The sequence below is a fragment of the Microchirus variegatus genome (genome assembly GCF_963457635.1).
Source record: "Microchirus variegatus genome assembly, chromosome: 4".
Taxonomy (NCBI): domain Eukaryota; kingdom Metazoa; phylum Chordata; class Actinopteri; order Pleuronectiformes; family Soleidae; genus Microchirus; species Microchirus variegatus.
Genome location: NC_139805.1, coordinates 24,072,501 through 24,095,275, shown reverse-complemented (window position 1 = coordinate 24,095,275; position 22,775 = coordinate 24,072,501). Strand labels below are relative to the sequence as shown.

Here is a 22,775-nt window from a genome sequence, read left to right as displayed (position 1 = left end):
GTTACATTTAGTTACATTTATTCTGTATGACAGTTACATCAGGCCCTTTGAGGGTAACCATTATGCTGATGTGGCCCTCAGAGAAAATGAGTTTGACATCCCCGCTTTAGACCTTTTGGTTATGTTTGTTGCATTATTAAATATATTCAACATTACATTACACATACAGTATATACCTATATATCTATAAGCTTGTTTGGTGTTTTAATTACAGCTATCCACGTTATATATTACTTAGTGTTAGAAGAATATATACAATATTTACTTAGTTTTAGATTAATTTCTTTGTTTTTTGATATTAAACTAGCTATTAGCTTTATTTTATATCATAAATATGTTGTTATTGTGAAGCATACGCTACTCCATTTCTCCATTTATTGCAACAGCGTGAATATTGTGTTATAATTGTAAGCTCATATAGTAATATAATCATATTTTGACTAGCCCCCTCTTGATGATTCTAGATGCTGATTGGCCCCCAGGTCATTTGATTTTGACACTGCTGTATAGAACCTCGTGATTTACATTATTTACGGTTCAGGCTGGGCAGTAATTCAATAATAGTGCAAATCTTAATATTTCTTTCACACTATATAACATATTGTATATATCTCTCTCTCAATATAATCCAGTCCATGTTTTCCACAATATCTTTTCACAATCACAATTTACACATAGTTATGGATTTATTGACTGAGTGTTCATTGTGACATGACAACATTTTGAAACGCTTTGTGGTCGTCACTGTCGTCACTGTCATCACTGTTTTGTGTAACATTAAAGCTGCAGTGCACAACTACCTAGCTAAGTGGTCCGTTCTCCTAAAGGGTGGAGCTAAACACCCTGCAGTCCTTCGATTGGTCCTCACAGAATCATCACTTCTGTTTGGCAATGGATCTGTCCAGGGTGTATCCCCGTTTCACCCTATGTTAGGTGGGATTGGCGCTGGCACCGTGACCCTCCTGTTGAGGATAAGGCGATAGACAATGGATTGATTACATCGTGCATTATGACATAGAGACAATTCAAGGCTGTTTAATGCCAGCATGCAGCTGTGTTTACTGTGTTGTGTTGGTCCTCTTTGTTGAAGTAATTGGCAGACTACAGTGTATCACGCTGGAATGATGTCACACTATTTGCATAGCTGATGCATCGGTGAGCTAAACTGCACTCTAGCTGACAGCTAGCAGATCATATCAATGGACGCAGTGTTTCAGGAAAACAAGTCTTATTTTCGTTAAACTTCACCATTCAAATACAAATTCAAAGACTTATAACTGAACTCTGATCCCTTACTGTAATAATCAATAAGAAAACTATTTCAAATACTTTGTTGTGGGCCTGGTGTCTCCATGTTTTCTCCCTATTAGCATAACCACATGTGGTTAACCTGTGTGGCAGCGAGGATGCTGCCGAGAGGTCATGTGATCACGTAGGCCCACTAGTGGTCACGTGACACTGAATCCTGCTCACTGTGCATGTGTTATCAGTTGTTGCAAAGTCATTTAAATAACTCGATAATGTCAATTTGCACAACAATCGCAACATAATCTCAAACGATATATCTCGCCCACCCCTAATTTGAGCATATTTTCACAATTAGAAATCACAATTATTTTTGATTAGGATAATATCTCCTGCCTAGCAGTGGCACCCTTTCTCTCCATTCTGTCTTTGCCCACTGCTGCTGCTGCTGTCGTGGTGAGGCTGTGTCGGGAAAACACTCAGCAGAAGGAAGGGGAGACCCGCGCTGACATAAGCTACAGGCCGTTAACCTTTGTGGAAATGAAACTATGTGTACACACACACGCTCACACATCCCAACGTCTGCAGGCACTCTGTGCCCACAGCTCTGCCTCCCCCTGTGGGAAACAAAGCACCCACTGTCTCCCCCGTAGCACAGCTGGACACAGCTGTTGAGCAGAGCTGCAGCTCCTGGATCAGTAGGACCTGAGTTCTCCGGCTGGACCAAGAGGCTGCTGCTACTGCTGCTGCTGTACAGTCTGCATGTTTACATGTGTGTCTGTCTGTGGTTGTTTGACATTTTGTTGCAAAAAACATTGTCAGCCAGGACATTTTGGCCATTCCCTGCACCTTCAAATGACCTTTTATGGATTAAGACTTGGTTGGGATGCTTATCCCCTAGTGGGATGCCCTTGCCCTCCGTGAAAACATCACTTTCTAAACCACTCACTCCCCACACCAAAGTCAATACAGAAAATCTGTACTTTTACATCACAGCACACATGATTTGTTTATCCTGTAAATGGGTCATTTTGTTAATCCAAACGAAGAATTTCAAACACCAAAGTGACACAAACTTTCCAAACTAGCTAACTGTGTTTCTGTGACCAAATAACATTGATTTTATTGCTGGACTTTGATGCAGGAGAGTGAGTCACAAAGGCTGTCTCATGGGGGAAGTAAAGCAACAGACTCTTAATCTTAAAGGTGAAGTAAGTAGTTTATAGTGCCATCTAGAGGAGAGACTGACATTTACAAAGAACTGCTCCTATGCTCACCCCCTCCCTTCCCTGAGCGCTACGGTATCCGCAGCTGGTCAAATGTCGTCCTCGTTGTCTTTCTCCGCGTCAGCAGATGAGGTTCGTGAGGTGAGGGAGAGGGCGAGCTACCGCGGCCGTAGCAGACGAAGCGGAGAGAGTGGAGGCGGGACTTCCGCTACAAGTAAATAGACGCTTGATTTGTTCTCTCGCGTTTGTCCTTACAGGCTCCGGTAGAAACATGGCGTCTCGCTGCTAACAGTGGCTATGCAACCGCGGCCCGCACCGTTATTTTACATGACTTTTTGAAACACTACGAAAATGAAACAAAAACTATTATACAGCGACTAGACAATGCAGGAGCACATAATATGTATAAAAAAGTGGATTTTGGGTTATATAAACCCATAAATACTACACATTGTCCCTTTAAGGGACAGTAGACTATTAGGTGAGCCCTCTGTTAAGTGGATAAAAATCTGTTTTACTTCATTCAACCACACTTCAAAAAGCCTGTCACTTGGTGATTTGACTTAATGGTGAGGTTTAGAATTAGGTTAGGGTTGGAGTTGGTCAATTAGTTTTAGGTGATTAGGGAAAGGGCTGAGGTACTGCTTTATGAATGACTGCAAGTAATGATTTAAACTGTTGATTATTTTCTTGTTCTTTCGTCCACAAAATATCCATTGGTGTTTCCCAAACACTTGAAATTATGATTTCTTGTTATATGGCCCAAAGACACCAAAAATTAAGGTTGAAAAAACACTCAAGCCGATGAATCGAGTATCAATCTCTGCATCTTTTCCCTCGTCTTGACCTAATTACATATAATTAGAGCTATGTGTCGGCAAGAATCTGGTGATATAATGGTTGCATATCCTGGCACAGAGATGAATAAACAACATATTGTGATACTATACAGTATGAATGGCAATATAATAACGTTCTTTGTCATGTGACAGTAATAGTGGAAGCAGAGGGAGAGAGTCTTTCTGCTTTCATATAACCAGTGGACTGTTGTTGGGGCCGCCGATTGTCATTGCTGCTCCTTAACTGCTGCTGTTGTAAGTCACGTTGCCGCCTCGGAGTGAAGACAGATGCTGCTTGATAATATCAGGGAGATTCACAGCAGCCAAAATTAGATTTGGGATGCAAGCTCATTTGCAGCTCATTAGTTAAACATTTAGTCTGAGTCTCTTTTTTAAAATGGCATCCCCGCTGTCTTAGACATTATCACATTACCTCACCTAAATGGGCTTCATATGCTTCCATCGTTAAGGTTCGGCTTGGTACAGTACGGAATGGTAAAGCTTGAGTTGTGACTGTAGTTTGTGGGCTGTGCCCGGTGGCCACATCAGCGAGATGCAACAATGCTGCTGTTTGCTGGCATCTTCTTCTTTTGCTTCTTCTTCTCAGTGGTAGAGTGCTATTTAAAATTGACTCGATGTCCGTTGGATATTTACACAAGTCGCTAGGGACTGACCCAATCTGCTGGCTGTCATAGGTGGAGCCGGTCTAGCTGTTTTACTCTGGTACCCAAAGGGAAGCAAGCCAAAAAATGGAACGGTAGGGGCTGGTTAGTTTGGTACAATTCTCGATGGAAACACCACTATACCGTTTCCCTAGACTAGATGCTGCGTCTAAATGTGCCATATGGCTGTTAGCTAATGTAGATTTCCCTTATGCGATCAACTACACACCATTACATCCATTTGGCTTCTGAACCCGGTGTGATAATGGGCTGACGCGGCTTGTCATGAACAGCAGCAGCAGCAGCAGCGGCTTCCATCATCAGTGTTATACAGGTTGTAATCAAGCAGCAGAAACCCTGTGAGTGGATGTAACAAGCCCCACCCTGCTTGATTTATCTGTCTGTCTCCATCCATCTGCCCCTCTCTCTCTTGCCCACCCTCCCTCACTTGCTTATAGCATGTGTTCTGATGAGTCGTTGCTCACATATGGCTTTTTGTTCCGCTCGCCAACAGACGAGACTGAAAAGCAAGAGTCTCACTCCTCCTCATTCCCTTCTCTTCCCTTCTGTCTCCTACTCGGAGGCAGGAGAATCTATTCTTACTCATCCTCACCCACTCCCTCCCTCTTCCCTTTCCTCTTCCTCTCAATCATCATCACCTCGTCTTTTGACCCTTGCTTTCCACCTGCGGCCTCTCTCTACCTTGATCTGATTAACTGCAGTTCAGGTGATTTGTTTGGCACCTGTTGGGTGTTGATCAGGGCTGCCATGGCTGATATGGTCTATAAATATTATCTAAATATTTTTATGTCCTGATATACAAGATATATGTAGATATAAAGCTGGACACAGGCTGTTTTTCTGAACCCATGAAGAGTTTTCATTTTAGATAGACGTCCTTCTCATAGGACAATACACTTGAATAAAATAAGATATTTGCCTTTAAATAAACACAGTCATTTCTGTCTTCTAGCTGTATATGATAACCTACTACATGTATTAAAATAAGGTTGTCATTTGAGTTGATATCTCTTCTAAGATGCAATGAACTTGCCTTTAAATATGGTCAAATTCTGCTGTTACACAATCAGGCTGGGCCAATGTTCAATTCAATTCAATTAGACTAAATACCAAAACATCAGTACAGCAACTTCCTTTAAAACCGGGAAACAACGTCACGAGTGCTGCAACTAAAGATCATTTTCATAATCGATTAATCTGTTGATTATTTTCTCGTTGAATCGTTTTGTTCAGAATGTCAGAAAATGTCAAACCTGTAAATGACGATGTTCTCGAATGTCTTGTTTTGTCCACTAACCAAAATGATTGATTTTAATGATTTCTTTGTTATGTGGAGCAAAGAAATGTAGAAAATATGCACCTTTAAGAAGCTGAAACTATCAGAAATCTTGTTTCAATAGTGAAAAAATCTTCAAACCGATTCATAGTTTCAGCTCTGAACGTCACAGATGCTATATCTTGAAATGATACCAAATATCCGAGACAATGTCATGTCATGACATAATATCGATATATTTCCTAGCCCTGGTCGTGATGCGGTGACTGTGATATCACCAGAGTTTCCATGGTTACTACTAGGGTGTCTTCTCTGTCTTGGCGTGGGAGGGAGTTCCCGTGACGGTCGGTGACATCCAGTGTGTGTGTGTGTTTGAGTGTGTGTGTTTTCTCTCTGTGTGGCTTTGTGTCCTCGCTCTGTGGCAGAACTCCGCACTGTCCGGTGTTGATGAGGTCGTCTGTGTTGTAGCTGCAGAAAGCACGACGCCAGCGCAACGCGATCCTCCTGGGTTCGTGTGTGTCCGTCAGTGTGACTGAGCTGGAGCTCTGCTCGCCAAGATGCTCTGTCCGCCCGCACTAAATAATCTTGCCTGGAAAAAAAACCACTACACCTGTGTGGTAATAAATCATATGCTCTAGCATTTTGTTTGTGCGTGTCGTGTCTGTATCGGAGTCGACATTTAGAATCGGCGGAGTCATTCTCGCCGGCTGTTTCTGCCTCTGCTCTGCTCACCTTCTGAGTCAGCAGCGGTTGACTGTGCAGCCTGAGTGCACGTTCCCTTCTCCATCTGTCACATGATACAGCAGAGTGTCTCTGTGTCCCTGACTGTTTACAGTGCAGTTTGTGTTCAGAGTCCACTCGGGGTGAAACGTACAGACAAGGTCCACTACTGACTTTATTTTATTCCCTTATCTCTTGTTGTCACTCTTTTGCTGACTGTGTGAAAGCATGTTTTCCCATCTCGTCCACAGATAAAATGGTCTGTGACAGGATCTCTGCAGTGCAGGCCCATTCCTGCACTATTTAACCCTCAGTAATAGCCTGCGCATTTAATAAAGAGTGGAATTGTGATTCTCTGCTCTGATATGTCTTACATCTCATTGTTCAAGCTGCAGTGCATAACCTCTGATGATGTTTTGTTGTTGTTGATGTTATTATTCTGGCTCTGTTTGGTCTCTGTGAACAGAAATTATGCAACATGGAAACAGCTCTGTCATGCAATACTATCAGACCTGACTGAAGGATCATTTGTTGTGTATACACTTGCAGCACAGTGGTACTTTGAGGGCGTTTATCCCATGAAACTACTGAAGACCATATTTTTGGACCACTGAAATTCACTTCTCAAGCTATATATTTTGTGGATGCTTATTTGTGTTTTCAATAATACTCCAACCTGTTTGGAAGTGTCTCACTTTAGTAGTGCAATGTTGCTGTTGCCTCCTGTGTACAGTTCAAGAATGTGGCTGGGCGACGAGATCTTAAAACTGCTATACTTGTTCATCTTGCTAGTCTTTGTCTGGCCAAGAACTTTGTTTGGTCATTTTCTTTCAACATGGCGGCCTAGCACATTTTACCCTACTTAAAGCAGAGCGTAGCAAGTCTGGTCTCTTGTTCTCCCCCCTTCACCGTGGCCTTTTGCTTGGTCAGAGAGTCTCTTCCTTCTTTGCCTCTGTTTTCACCAGCTCTATCATGAAGAACATCTAAAATAACGCTGTTGCTGCTTTACTCTTGTAACCGGTAACTTGCTAGGGCGACTGGATTGGTGGCCCTGATCTTGCAAGGCTGGTTTTCTGACAGTCTGAGGAGTGGAGACAGCCCAAAATCTCTCCACAACAAGACATTTAACCATCACAATGATCACAATCGGGCAAAAGTCTTGCACAGTTCCACTTGCCTCTTACACTGCAACACCCTCATACCCCAAATTATTGATAGGCAGAGAATTGTTTCGATAATTGTCAATTATTAATATTATTAAAATTATTTATTTGATCAAACTTCATTAAAAACAGCTGGATGAAGCAGAAAACCCACTTTCCTCTCCATTGTTCTTTCAATGACGCACTCTGCCTTTTGCGTCCTCTGGTACGGTTTAAAAGAACATAAGTGAGATTTAGCACTGTTAAATGTGACATAAATCTACACTTGCTTGACGTATTTATGAGACTGGTATGAACATCATGGTTGCATTAGTTTCAAAGCCCAACACCACATCATCACTGAGGGAACATGTTGGGGTTTTAAGCTAAATTACCAAAAACTCAAGCTGGCAGTCAAAAAGAGCTATACCACAATAAATTAAAGAATATCTATGGGTGTCCATCCCAGCCATTATTATTATATTTTTTACGATTAGACAAATAGTATAATTATTGTATTAAATGAACAGAAGAGAAATCCTTCATCACTTTGTAAGGCGGTTAACTGTCGTTGGTGTAAACGTTGCTCAGTTCCTCAACACAAATAGAATATTTAAAAGCAAAAGATGAGGATTTCAAAAAATCCAAGGCTGCTCCCCTCTAGGGCTGGTGAATAATTCACTGTTTTATTTTACTTTCAAGGGAATCAAGTAATAACATGTATATTTTGGTTAAATTCCAGTTACAAATGACTGAAAAGATTATGCCCGGGACATTTAATCCAGTGTTTTATCAAAAATGATTTTTTTAAAGATGATAGCGGCTGAATAATTATTGGTTGATTGATTGATTGACTGATTTTCAGCAGCAATAGCTTGACATTAAAAATAAATATGCTATTAGCTTATCCATAAAGGGACATAAAGTAACAATCAATTTCTTCGATTGTTAGACTGAAAAAATGACAAAATTGGATTTTAATTTTTTTATTTACACTTTTCAAGATATTGATATTGTGTATGGAAAATACACAACAGGCTTAGGCCTCCACTGATGGCTGTGAATTGCAACATGAGTCATTTTTTTGGTGGAACAAAATTCTATAATTAACTGAGAGTGAAACAAAATATGTCACAAGACTGAATGTTGCTGGAGGAAAGAAGCGCTTCCCTATAGAAAAAAGATGTTTTTGCACACAGTGATTTATTTAAAAACTGAAATACGTTTAACCTTAATGCTCAAGCACGACTCCTGTCAGGGTCTATTGCGTGAAAGGTCTCCTTGTTTCGTAAGCTCAAAGAAAACACCGGTTTGCATCTAAAAAGAATAACACAAACGTGGGCACACGACACCAGCCACAGCCACATCATTAAACACTGGCCCGTCTTTTAGCTTGTCGCTCCAACTGACGATGTTTCATTCACACACCATCTCACATCTAAAACGGGCAATTATCTTGCACCTGATTGTGTGGCTGCTGCGTAGGAGCAGATCTGCTCTTTCATCATTCACACGCAACAGATGTTTTAAGGTGCCTGAACACATCGCGCTTAAGGTCAAAGAGTTTTCCCGTTGAGGACAACCTGGAAGTACGAATATAGTGAATAGCCACCAGGAGGCAACTCGACTGTTTGCGAAAATAACTCAGTTTTAATAGAAGTCTATGGGGGAAAAAAGAGCTTCTCACCTGATTTATAACGTCGGTAAATATTTTCCTGACGTGTTAGTGGTCTCAGTTGCTAGTTTCAGGTCTCCTTTAATAGCACATGATGTTAATTTTGGACCTGGTGTTCCAGTTAAGAGGAAAATAAATGATAAACATCTTCCAAATGAGCCTCGAGACATGAGTTCAGATTCCTATGGTAATGTTACTCGCACACCCTGTTACTTACTTAGCGAAGTGTTTGCATGATAGTTTTTATGGACTGTTGGATTTTGCCTTTTTTCTTTTTGTGATATCAGAGCCAGTGATTTGTTTTTGTCTCCTACAAAGCGAGTCCACAAATACATGCATTATATACATTTTAAGGTTCCACATGTATGTTTATACAAAAAAAGTGTTGTTAGAAGAGATAATCCTTGGACGAGATCCAAAAGCTATTAGTTGACAAACAGTTTGTAAGTCTCTGTCTGACTCGGTTGTGTGTTTCATGTCTGTGCAGGATGAAGTCATGATATCACTAAGCAGTTTTTCACTCCCTCCCTCCCTCCCTCACTCTTCCAGTGGTTGGATCCTACTCCTCACCCACCGATCACCTCAGGCTCTGACCTGCTTTTACCTCTGTCACGATTGACAGCAGCAGAACAGAGCGCTGCAGGAGAGAATGAAACAAGCACGACTTCTTCTTCTTCTTGCTTTTTGCTCTTTTAGGGAATCTGTCTCGCTCTTGAGAAGTTGCTGGTAGGAAATGCCAGCCGTCAGTGAGCCTCAGAGGAGACATTTTATCCTGTCGCCAAGTCGGTATTAGTGGAACAATCCATTTTTATATGGTCTGGTTCTTCCTGCAGCGAGACGAAGCCCAGTGCAGCTCGGATTTCAATTAGACTTCTGTGCACACTCTCTGAGGTTTGACTACTAATAGCAATATGAAATGTTTTTTTGCTCACCGCTTTCCACATTCTCTCCTTTTTCGCTCCTCTCTCAGTTTGTCTTCGGTAGTTTCACCCTGATCTACGCCGGTTGAAATGGTAGGAATCGTGCTGACCTTTTGAATTTCAGCTCCAGCGGTTTTTATGAACCCAGAGTAGAAAGAGTTGCCTTTCACCGAAATATAATGTAGTGTATGAGTGTGTTTTATGTTGTATGTGGCTGTGCAATACAGAGGGACTTGTGTACCTACAACCATCCACTCTCTTACCGTCTTACATGACCACTTAAGCCTCATTACAAGAGTGAGAAAGAACAGCACACAACAAGAGAGAGGGAGAGTTGAGAAACCCTTCACTGTCCATCTGGCCTGTGTGTGTGTTGGCACAGATTCCCAGGCTTGTCAGAGGAGGAGAGATGCTGCATTCGCTGCACGGATAGAGCAAATACTATGGCGTATTGGCCCAGGAGTTGTTCTGAAACTTACTCGGCACGCTGCAGCATGCGGCACTGACTTGTCACCGGGCTGCTGTGAAGACACATAATACAGATTTTTGATGTAGCATTTAAAAAGACAAAAATAGTCATTATGTTTGTTAAAGGTAGGGTTGGAGATCCTGGAAAAAAACCACAGCTACATTTTGAATCCAAGACTTCCCTCCGACAAAGTATTTTTTTGGATACTGGTTCAATTGATAACGTGATGAAAAACAACAAATACACCCAAAAGATCACAAAGATATAGTTAACTTACCTGTCCAGTGGATACAACACCACCATGTCATAACTTTGCAACACTTTCTGGCCTTTCAGTTGTCACCACCATTGCATCATGAGCCTTTTTCCTTGACTGTAGCTTTCCCAAAAACTGATTTTTCGTTTGCAACCAACACTTATTGTCCTGCTCTGGGGTTGTCTTGTGACGACACAAAGAGGGTTGGGCGTATTGGGGGGGAGATGACAGTTTGATTGATGCATCATGATCCAATCAATTTGTTTGGGCCGTTCAATATGATTGGATGGTGTTTTTACAGGTTTTTTACAGCTTTCATTTTTGTGACAATGCATTACTTGATTGGTCACCGATGGGTTGTGAAGCGGATTTTAAGCAATACAGTAAAAAATGCTCCAGAACATGATCTCCCACCCTACCTTTAATGGAAATGGGCCAAAATATTGTCATGGCAATAATTTAATCAAGACTTGTGGGATATGATTTTTTTATTTTTTGGTGCCAAATATTGAGAGTTTAATTTCGTCTTTATTTCTCCCCGTAATGGTGCTTGTCACAAGAATAAGACCGAGGTTGTACTTGCCACATCTGCTGAGAGCTGCGATATTTGTTGGGAGAGACGAGGTTTGTCAGGATTGAAAATTAGCATATTCCAGGGACAGATCAGTGTGAACGTTTTGGAGATAGAGTCAAGGTTGAGATGGTTTGGTAACATGTAGAGGACGGACCGTGACCATAGAGGAGGTTCATGGATGTTGTGAAGGGGGACATGAGGACAGTTGGTGTACCAAAAGAGGACAAGATTGAGGCGGATGATCCACTGTGGCGACCCCTAAAGGGAGAAGCCAAAAGAAAAGGATGTATTGTCTTGTATCTGTATGTGTCTTGTGCAGAATCGTTGGGCGATGCATGCACTGAAATGACCTCATGAACTGGACTACACAGAGATAATAGTCAGATGATAGTAATTGGTGTCACAGACAGACATTCACCGTGATTTCAATATTGATTTTAAAACATCACCAAACCATCATGTGCTCTAATGTGATGATACATAATAAAGCGTGACAGAGAGCGTTTGATCTATATCATCCTGTCTCATGACCCTGTACCGAGATGGTGTGTTAAATATGCGTATGAAACGTATGATTACAACCGCAGACGTCATGCTTCATGTTTGTGCAACTGTTTCTCAGAAGTGCTGATGGGTAGATTGACATTGAAATTCTTTAGAACTCATTTAGAGATTACATATTCAGATGGTAACATTTCTGTGCCTAATTCTGGCAAAATCATCATACTTTTATTTGTGACAGCCCAGGTGGCAGCCCTGTTTGCGATTGTGTTTTCCTGATTCTAATTTTGCTTCAGTTGCAGTCTTTCTGTGTGGAGTTTGCTTGCTCTCCCCATGTGTGCGTGGGTTTCTTTCTGGACACTCTGGCATCCTTCCACTGTCTGCAGACAGGCAGATTGAGGTTAGGTTCATTGGAGACATCCAATAAATTAATTCATAGTGAGAAACGGACTGATATGTGTTAAGGCTGTTGCTTGTTGGTTGGCTGTAATGGTTGTTTTTATCTGCAGCGACTTTACTATCAGTTGTAATACTCAATAATCAGTTTCCTGTTTACACCAGCATGCTAAGAGTACCTGACTAATCACATGGTGTGTTTTTAGGTGTATGAGTAATGGATGCAGACAGATATAGAAAGCTTGTCTGGATGCAAATCATTTGTATCCATCTATAAAACACCATTTTAAAATAAAAAATGCAGTAGTGTGGTTGAAGCCTGTCTTACCACCTCGGCTAAGTATTATTCTGGGAGCGGCCAAGCATTTTTTTTGACCAGCTCTGTCACTCCAGTTTAATACAGAGTAGTTCAGAGCCCGGGCTCAGATCAGAGGGGTGAAATCTTCTCTGTCACAAAGAGCCACCCTGGAGTAACAGTAGACTTATTTTCATAAATAATACACAAAGAAGGAAATCAAAGTGTTCTTTTAAAAATAAATAAATAAAAAGGTGGTGCTGCATGATGACTCCCTTAACTTCCCTGTAGTAGTCTTCTTTCACTTTTGCCCAGCCAGTTTTTCAGGCTCTGTGGTCTCTCTCTTTTCTGCCTCTGGCACAACCCTGTGTTTGAGAAACCTCTGCGCCTTACACTGCTCAGCCTGTGTGTGCACAACGTGTGTTTATGCAAGCATGCATGCTCACACCCCCCCCCCCCCCCCCCTGAGTTGCTCCTTCGACAAACTGACTTGAAAAGGAGGCTTGTTCACACGACTGCGACTAGGTCATGTCCCTCCTCCAGATATGCAGGCATGGACAAGTCTCTGTGTTTGGCAGATCCCGTTCATTTTGAGGACTTGGGTGTTTGCCATGTGTTAAGGAGGCATCTTGGTCTTAACTTGCAGTGGAAACCAGTTGGAGCACTTTGTGCCCCTCAGGTTTGTGTTATCATTTTTGATATGTTTTAGATGGCTTATGGAGTAAAACCTTGTCAGAAGGCTCTCTGCCAAGTGTGTGTAGCCCGAGATGATGAAAGACCTGTTAACTGACGTCATGGTATTATTTATATCTCAAAATTAGGCTAAGACTTGGCTTTTGGGACTCTGCCCTGAGATGAATGTTTAGCATTTGGACCAAGTTGCAAGGATTATGAGGTGGTAGTGTGCCAGTCGGTATTAAGTGCTCCTATCGTCCTCAGATAGTTGTTTCAGATCATGTTGGCTCAGCTTGTGTGTGTGTGTGTGTGTGTTTGGTGTGAAGGTCTTAGCTGACTTGCCAGACTAAGTTTGTCCCATTGACACACTTTGGCGTCTGCAGGAGGAGACGAGCCCAGAGTAGCACAGTCCAGCTTTCCTGCGGGTTAAACAAGAAACGCCCCGCTGTGGTCATGCATGTGGCACTGAGTGTCTCTGAGCAGAGCTCAGTACGAGCTAAATGTGTACGCTCTGATCTCACTGTACAGTCAAACATGTGCAATATATGATTCCTGATCCTTTACTTCTTATTGTTTAGCATCCTGAAGGTCTATTATGAGTTGTGCAGGCAAAAAGTAGATTTCAGCTGTCATTTCATTTGGAGATGTGGTTTTTTTTAGGCCTGAAGATGTCAACTCCAGTTGAATTTTACAAAAAACATTGTAGATTCTACAAACATCAAGAGAATGAACACAGTTTTGTTTGGCAAACGTTTGTGTTTTCCAATTTTGTACACCAGTAATCACCTTGGCTTCTTCAAACCACACAAAAACTCTTGCACACTGTCTAACTGGCAATGATAAATTTAATTGTAAACTTAAATAGGACTGGCTCTAACCCCGTGACTAATCACATGATCAAAAGTTTGAAAAAGAAAGCCATGAATCAGTTGTCTGTATACAGTAATTGGTTCAAGCTCTTAACAACAGCTCTAAACAATCAATATACCTCAGAATTTGACCCTTGTAATATATTTTACTTCACATTGTGGTGCAAGAAATGCATCCTATGCATAACTGTAGAAAAATATGATGCTGCAACTGCCCAATCTGAACCAGGTGACATCTTTGTAAAGTATGACTTTATTTAACTGTAAATCAATCCATAAACATTGTACACTTTAGCCATTTACATTTTTAAATTGGCACCAAAATCCAGAGGGACCACTCCAATATGGGGATAGGGTGCCGATAATGGGCTTAATTGAATTATTGGATATTGGACTAGTGTCAACGAGACTCCTGCCTTGTCTGATGTTCTTATGAATTATACATTTCTACTAATGCAATGCAGTTTATGCACGTTCGTCCTGGAAATGCTGACGTTATTGAAAAATAAGGCTGTAAAAGCAAATTTTGCAGCATGAACTTTAAAGCAGAAGTCTGACCGGATGATCTAAAGGGAGACCTAGTCCATCAACGTCAACCGAAGCATAAATTCTCACCATTAAACTGTTCAGTCTCGTGTAACTTAGCGCTCAGCTCTGGTGTCAGTGTTGGTATTGGCAAATGTACAAATACTGGAAGTAGATTGGAATTTTTTCAAAGAGGGAAACGGAGCGAGTGTGGGAACTCTGTAGAAGAATTTAAAGACTTCACCTGGACTTCTTAAGTGTAATGCAGAGAGACAGTTGCCACCAGCGATGACTGATATCAAAACCTTGAGTATCAACCAATCGGTTTGTCTTTTTTACCAAATTAGACTCGTTTGTTTTTGCTTTTTTTGCTCTGTTATCTTAGAAAACATGCAGCGAGATCACATGATCACTGCATCCCTTGAAATTGGTGGCGCACATATCTCTACAGCCTGTGCTTTATGAAGCATTTATGCAGTTTTTGCGGTTTTCTCTCAATGATATTGACTTGTATCGGCGCGATACTGATACTGAATATCAGCTCATCTGCTGTTGTGTCATACCAGATGATGACCGGCGTCTTTCACAACAACCAAGCCATGACTGACTTGTTGAATTTCAACACAACTGCTTTTTTGTGTCCCTGGAGCGTCTCTCCCTGAATCCTGATTACAGACCTCACTTCTTTTTTTTAAAATGTATTTATAGATCTATTTGGTTTTGTAGTAGTCTGCCGACTAGCTGTAGCTTATACATGTATACCCCAAGTAATAGCAGCTTGGCTTACAGATCCGCACAGCCTAGCATTATCCCTTCACACAACAACAGCTTTAGGACTGCCGGGTCTATTTTTAGCCCGCTCCCACTCACAATTTGATGTTTCAATAGACGCAAATCAAAGCCCTTCAAACAGATGCTGCCCACATATACTGTAGACCCTTTGAAAGTTAAAGTCTATCGAGGCTGCTGCTCACATTTCTCAGTACACTTCCTTCTGAGGTTTTCAGACGGGGAGTCTCTGTGCTCTTCTAATCTAATATTCACTTTCACAACGTACACTAATAGCTCCCAGTTAGAAGCTGTTCTCTCCCTGCTGTTTGTCTCTTGTCGACTGTCTGCGCCTCTTTTTACCCTCTTTATTCGGTCCCGTGCGTTGATACTTTGACAGGTATCACACACAACACACAGCCCCAGCAGTGGTGGGATGGTGTTCCCAGATGCGCCACCCCTCATCTTACTCAGCACAGAATCCATGTTTGAGCGTCCCGCCGAGAGGCATATTATGGAGGATGAGATTATTTTTGTGTCTCCTTTTTGACATGAAGATCTCCCAGCTCCATGTGTGTATGTGCGATATGATTAAGGTGTGTGGTTGTCGTAGTGAAGAGCATCTCCCAGGCTGCCTGAAGCAGACTGATAAGCTGCTTTTTTCGATCAGGTTACACACTCCAGGCTAGAAGTGAAACCATACACAAGTACATATAAAGCTTGTGAGTGTGTTCTTGTATTTGTTAGGTCCTTTCCTGACATGATCACTGACCTTGTCAGGACCAGGAGATTTTTGAAAATCCGGAAAGCGATAATTTTAACATATGAATTGTAGTTGGATTAACCCTAAGAACACAGAGCATTTCGGCTGCTTTTTTCCAAGTTTAAACATACAGTATATGCAAAGGCTATAAGACAATATAGAGTGTCTTATAGACCTTTTTTCAGCACAACATAGGCAATCTGATGAAAAAAAACTATTTTCACCAACTATATAAACACACCTAAGCAAAAACTACTCGAAATGTTTAAAATTGGATTGAATTTGTGAAATTTGGAAAATACGCCAACGTTCAAAGTTCACTTGGCTTGTTTTTATGACCAAAAACACAGCAAAAACCATCTATTTTGGGACTTCTGCACAGTTATTGCTACTTTATATCGCTGCCAAAAATGCCATATAAAATGAGTAACTTTGACTTTGACTCAACGACACATAAGAAGACGAAAAAAAGCCTGAATATGTGACCCATAAACACACACCCCGGGGATGTCTGTTTAAGGAGTTGTGTATTGTTCTCACTGCAAATTACCATGGGTGCACCTGCGGCACAGATCTGTAAGGGTTAAGGTTGGGGGTTCTCTCCAAATGCATGGAAGTAAATGCAATGTCCTAAGAAGAATAGCCTTGCAAACGCGTGTGTGTGTGTGTGTTAGTTGTTAAACAGTATTTGTTTTTCTGCGGCTGACGTAGATGCAGATCTCGAGAAATCAGGACAGCCAATGACGTCATTTGTTGCCGTCCTCCATCTAATGATATATCTCCATTTAATAATAACAAATGGTACGCAAAATGAAATTACATAAACATTTATTGAACATCACTTAAAGTCCGTCTCCTCAATATGCATTTTGTGTCTGCATTGCAAAGAAAGTCAATTTAATAAGAGTTATTTATAGATTGTGTCTCCGGTCCAACAGGAAGTACAGGACGTTTATCATGTCAAATGTGTACCATTTTTAAGTGCTATAAAGATATTTTTTTCTACATATAAGTACCAGAAATATTCATGTGGAGAAACCCTATTAAGTCACGTAAAAAATATTGTTTTTGCTCACACACCCACAATGGGACGGTAAAATTATACCCTGCTCGTGCGGCCCACGATAATAAGAAGTGACAGGCAGCTAAGTTAATTGCCGAGACCTGTGATCGTGGTGTCACCGCTGTAATGAAGTCGGCCTGTGTGATGATCACCTTCATGCTCCTCGTCTCTCCCTGGAATAAAGTCTCGCAATTACTTATCAGCTGTGACTGATGGGGGGGACGATGGTCAAATAAATGGAATTATCCTTTTAAGGTCCAGTGTCGGGCTTGAACAATTACTCGGATGAATCGATTTAGTAAATGATTCGTCGGCTATTTTGATAATCGATTAATCGGTCTGAGTGTTTTTTGATCATTTGAAACTGAATCATTAATCTAATGGTGAGACACTAACCTCCTCCTTTGCCAAGTGCATCAGGGAGCTACAGTACGGTGGCCTATGCGTATCAAAAAGGATGCAGGGATGAACTTAAAGATATGATTATTTTTATTATTGTTTTACCTGTTGATTATTTTCTTATATTGTCATTCATTAACTGAGAACTTTACACTGAGAATCTGTTTTATCTGTGTTTTCAGTTTGTCAAATCTAAGTTTTTTTCTTTTTTTTGCTTTTCTGGTTTCTTTGCTCCATACATGAAAGAAACCATTAAAACTGAGTACGTTTGGTTTGTAGACAAAACAAAACACTTGAGAACATCAGCAGACATTTTACGGACCAAACTAACCGGCCGCTTAATTGAGAAAATTGACGGATTAATCCATTATGGAAATAATTTAAAGATTTGGCTCTAAAAATGTTGATCAGAGATTCTCTAAAATGACACTGTTGTTCACAAGTGTCTTGTGCCTAAGATATTCAGTCGGTATAATAATATGGTAATAAGGAAAAACTATAAATAATATTACCATGTTTTATCCACAGAAGGTAATAGCTTGGGAATGAGATTCGCTTAAAGCTGGCATCAGTGTAATAATTTTACAAACTTACATACACATTTTCCTTTGTTATTAGTATTGTTATTGGTATTATATATTATTTTCCCTATTACAGAATTATTACCACACTCTTACCATAGTGTTACTTTATGGAAGCAGTTTACACCACTTGAAAAGTAAAAAATATATATTAGTAATTCCGTATAATGGCTATGCTATCTAATTATGAGTTATCAAGTCATATTAATGAGAAAGTATCTCATAATAATGACTTAACATCTCTTAGCAAAGTGGTGCTTCTGTACTACTGTAGTGTAATTAGTGTTAGCTGCAGACAACCTAAGGGTAACCAAATGAAATGATGTGACGGTGCACATCAAAATCATCCTGTTTTGTCCAGAGAAACAGAGGCTGGTGATCAGCCACAGCCTAAACCCAGGAGAAAACACTGCCCTCGTCCCTTAACTTCAACCGCTCTAATAATCAGTGAAGGAGAGAGGAGGAGGAAGAGGGGGCAGGCGGCGGCGGTGGTCATGATGGTGGCGGTGCTCTTTTGAAGCTCTGCGTTCATCTCTCTCGCCATCATCTATCCCACTTATTTTCCATCCTTTCATTTACCCCGGTCCCCCACCTGCCTCCTCTTCCTCCTCCTCCTCCTCCTCCTCCTCCTCCTCCTCCTCCGCGTCTTTGTCGTCAGTGTTTCTTCCGCGTCTCCTCCGCTCTTCTTCCTCCTCCTCCTCACTTATTCCACCACTGCTGAAAGATTTCATTCTCGGTGGTGATGGGTAATAATCACTGGCTGCCTCTCTGTCAGTGTCTCTGTGCATTGTTTGGTGGCAGCAGTCAGATGGGCTCTGTCAATGACAGCGTTCGGCATGTGTGAGTGACACGGAGACTATGTGTAGTCTGTAATAGGTTCTGAGAGCGCCTGTGCGTGTGTGTGATTGAATGACAGTGGCGTTCACGCCCGCGTCAGCTGCACGTTTTACTTTCCTGTTCTGAAAAACCATGACATATTAAATTTACTTCACTTAGGATGTGATAGTTTGAAGAACACTTCCACAACAAGGTTTTGATATGCTGTTTTGTATAATAAATATTAGTGGACTATGAAATTAACACTAATTTTAGTACCTAATTCATTTTATAGCAGTATTTTTTATACCAAAAATAAATCAAATTATAATAGAAAGTGAATCGCTTGTCGTGATTAACCCACAGAGAACTATTCTCTAATTTAATTCCTTAATTAGTTAGATTTTCTCAATTGATATTTTCTGCTTTCTTTGCTCCTCTGTTAGAGTAAACTGATTTTAACTTTAGACTTTTGGGAAAACACAATCAACCATTTTCTGACATTTTGTCGACCAAACAACTAATCGATTAATCTCTCTGGAGAAAATCGACAAATTCCTAATAAAAAAATAATAAAATGCTTAGTTGCAAAACTGCATTACATCAAAATATTATTGTAATATAGGCTGGGACTGAAGAGTTAACAATATTTGTTGTTTATTGATTTAAAGGTCCCCTATTGTGCAAAATCAACTTTTTAATCTTTTAGTACTTATATTTGGGACTCAGTGGGCCATACCAGTCCCCAAAATGTGAAAAAACAAGACTCAGTCATGTTTTAGTGGTTCCACTTTGTGTAAGTATAGGCGATAAAACATGCGATGTTTACACCTCCCGACCAAATGACGACAGTGCGGACATTTCACCGTGAATGTTGGCACCCCGCCAGGCAGAGTACTTCACAGCTCGTAGCCCCCCCTTGTCCCTGTGAAATACGAGACTGCAGGCGAGGGAGGAAGAGCGGAGCAAAGCGTTTTACACAAACTTCCAGCCTCAGAAGATTTTTGTGTCCAGTGGATAGATTTTATTTATGAAAAAATGTTCACAAGCTTCACAAGCCCTTTGTTGTTGATCGTGTATGTAAATTCCTATGCTGGAGGGACACCTTGAACGCACCTGTTACGTGCCTGCAGTTAGCGAGTGGCATGTGTGGATCGGTGATATAAGGAGCACGCGTTTGAAAATCTTTCTGCAGTAACAACTCTCCTCGTGTTGTTGATCCACACACCAGTTGGAGCCGCAGTTACACTGGTGCGTTCAGGGTCTTATGATCGCGAGAAGCCAAAATTGTGGTCACTCTATGCATTACGGTGAAACGCAGTAACAACGGGTAAACGGACATTACTATGGGGTATATGGAGCGGGGGTTGTGACGACGCTGCATGACAATAGGTGATAAGTGGTGACACTCCCCTGGAAGCAGTGGATGTGTGTTTACCTGGGTCTCATTCACATGTAAATGACCAGGCACAAAACCGAGCGTTCTGAAAAAGGCTGTTTTGGCAGAGTTATTGAACTGCTATTGTGCTTCATCCTTATGGTATTTTGACTAAAGCATGACACAGACATGTTCATTAGGGCACCAGGACCTAGTTCAACTTGGGTTAATAGGGTATAATATGGGACCTCTAAAAGCTGTACTATTCCTTTTTTTTACTTTATCAACAATGGATCAAATAACAATTTGTAATGGGAAAGTAATACCTGTTGTAGGGCTGTGTGTTGACTGTATAATGTACTGTTTGTTCAATATAATGTTGCAGTCCATACATTTTCTGCCCAGAAACAAGTTTATCCCCATTGCCTAAATAAATCTTGAATTACTGCACATTAATTGTGATGAGTTCAAAGCAAAAAACATGAGTCATTTTGGCCTGCGTTTAAGAGTTGTTTTCCTGGCTATTTAAAGTTCAGAGTTGTTGTTAGTGTTTGCAGCTTCATTGAAGAGCCGTCGCACTGTTTTGACAAAAACACTGCACATTTGACATTGACTGACCCAGTTTATTTAAGTCAGCTGGCACCAGCGGTAGCCGCCGTAGCCTTAACAAACAGAGCAGCGCCTTTTTTTGAGAGAGAGATGCTATCTTTACAAAGTACATTGTAAAAAGCTGAATAGCAGCAGCAGCAGCAGCAGCAGCGTTGTTTCATTTTATTGTGTTTGTCTTTCAAAGGCTTGCTTGCTCTCTGTCCTTTGACCAGGTGACAGTGCGATGAGGAGAAGTTTCAGAGAGTGAGGCCATGGGCTGCACCTCGGCCAAGCAGGTGTCGGCCGTGCCCAACGATGAGGAGGGACGCGGCAAGGCCTACAGCAATGGAGACCTCTTCACCGGTCAGTCTATTCTCTCTCTCTGTGAGACACACACACACACACACACACACCCACGTCAATAAAAGATCCACGGCTCCATTTCACTCAGTTAATTGCTCGGCGTAGACTGATTGCCCCGTCTGCCCCTAACAATATATTTTCTTCATTACGGCTCATAGTTCTCCAGCAGAGTATTCAGTTCTCCATTTCAGACAATAACTGTCATATAATAATAATTACACTGCAGGCAGTTTTATGATATGGAGTCATCCGTATTCGAAGTTTATGTAGGAAGGAGGAAGTAACAGGTTTTTTGAAACCGTGGCGTCTCAGTTTTTTTGTGTCTCGTACGGCTGAGCAACTCATCATTTTCACAGAGAAATTGCTATCTTGGCACAGCACAATTTAGCAAATCACAGAGGCTGCAGTTTAAAGCAGAACTATACAGGATTTTTTAAAACTAATTTATACGGATCGACCGGGCTGATGATCAGCATTTGCCACAAACAATTTTTTTATCATCATCAATTTAAAACTGGGTTATTTATAACCCTTTGTTTGATTTGTTGTTTGAACTTTATAAAACTTCTATTTATTTATTAAACATTTCAGTTAACTTTATAAGCGATGCGGCTGATCCTGGGCACTTTTTGCTTTTGTTGGAACTGTTATATTAAAATTTTTGGAAAACTTTAGTTTGGTATCGGCCCTGAAAAAAGCGATGGGTTTTTACGACAGTGAGGACTAAGCGTTGGATAATGTTTACATGTTTACATGTTTACATGTTTACATGTTTACAGCGGTGTCGTAAAAGTATGTAAAAAAAATGAAAAGATACATGGTGGAAACAATTCATAACTTATGTTTCAAACTGACTGAATGTAGAGTAATTCATGACATTTAACCTTGACTTTCAGAGATGAGACTGCATAACAAATTGCAATATCAGTCAAAATCAGAACTTTTTTCAGTGTCGAGTAACGATGAGCAAAACACTAGATGTGATGATACGGAATTAATTTGACTGGAAAATAATAATCATTACCATTAATTAATATATATATATATTCATTAGCCGCAGCCTTGGCTTTAATTATAGCTGACTGTTGTGAAGCGAGGGAGAGGAGTGAGAGAGAGTGAGAGTGAGAGAGATGATGATGATGATGATGATAATGATGGGTTGAGGGATTAACAGCGATTTAGAATTAGGAGTAACACTCTGGTGTAACTGCTCACCAGCAGATGGATGTGGCAGATGATGATCCACAGGAGGTCCTCTCTCTCTTTCTCTTTCTCTTTCCATCATCATCCCTCCCTCCTCCTTCAGCCTCTGTAACTCTCCTTGTCCTCTCCTTGACTCTCTGCTCTCTCTTCCTCTGTACGACACGTTCTCCTCATCCTCTCCCCTCAATCTCTCTGCTCTCATGTCTCATTTCCCTCTACGTCAGAACGAGGCAGGAGTTGAGAGAGAGAGAGAGATGGGAGGAGTGGTGTTTTCCTTGACGGAGGAAGGGAGAGTGATGTGTGCTGACGCTGATTCTCTTCTCTTCTTTTCTCTTTCTCTTCTTTCCTCAACTTCACTGTCTCGTTCAAATTCCTTTCCACCGCACAAGGCCTTGTTCTTCACTTCCTCTTTCTCTCCGTCTCTCTATTTTGGGTCTCTGCACCCCTTACACCCCTCCTTCTTTTCCTGCCTTCATCTCCCAGTGTTTCTTCTTTCCAGTTCTTTTCCTCTCTCTCTCTTCTCTGGCACGACATTAGGTCAGAACCTTATGTCCTTTCTCCTCCTCC

General features: G+C 41.1%; 1 protein-coding gene across 2 annotated transcripts in view; it reads left to right on the top strand.

Annotated features, from left to right (window-relative positions):
• The window catches only part of LOC310925927 (uncharacterized protein C1orf21 homolog), a 38,211-nt gene that overhangs the window by 1,609 nt on the left and 13,827 nt on the right, over window positions 1–22,775 (top strand). The window contains exons 1-2 of one of the 2 annotated variants that reach the window (XM_083887998.1): window positions 9,691–9,819; window positions 20,876–21,005. In XM_083887998.1, coding sequence (XP_083744124.1) covers window positions 20,915–21,005 — 91 coding nt within the window. In that variant the 5' untranslated portion in view covers window positions 9,691–9,819; window positions 20,876–20,914. Of the gene's footprint in view, window positions 1–9,690; window positions 9,820–20,875; window positions 21,006–22,775 lie in introns of those variants that run through there. The other variant, XM_083887997.1, reaches the window with a different exon arrangement.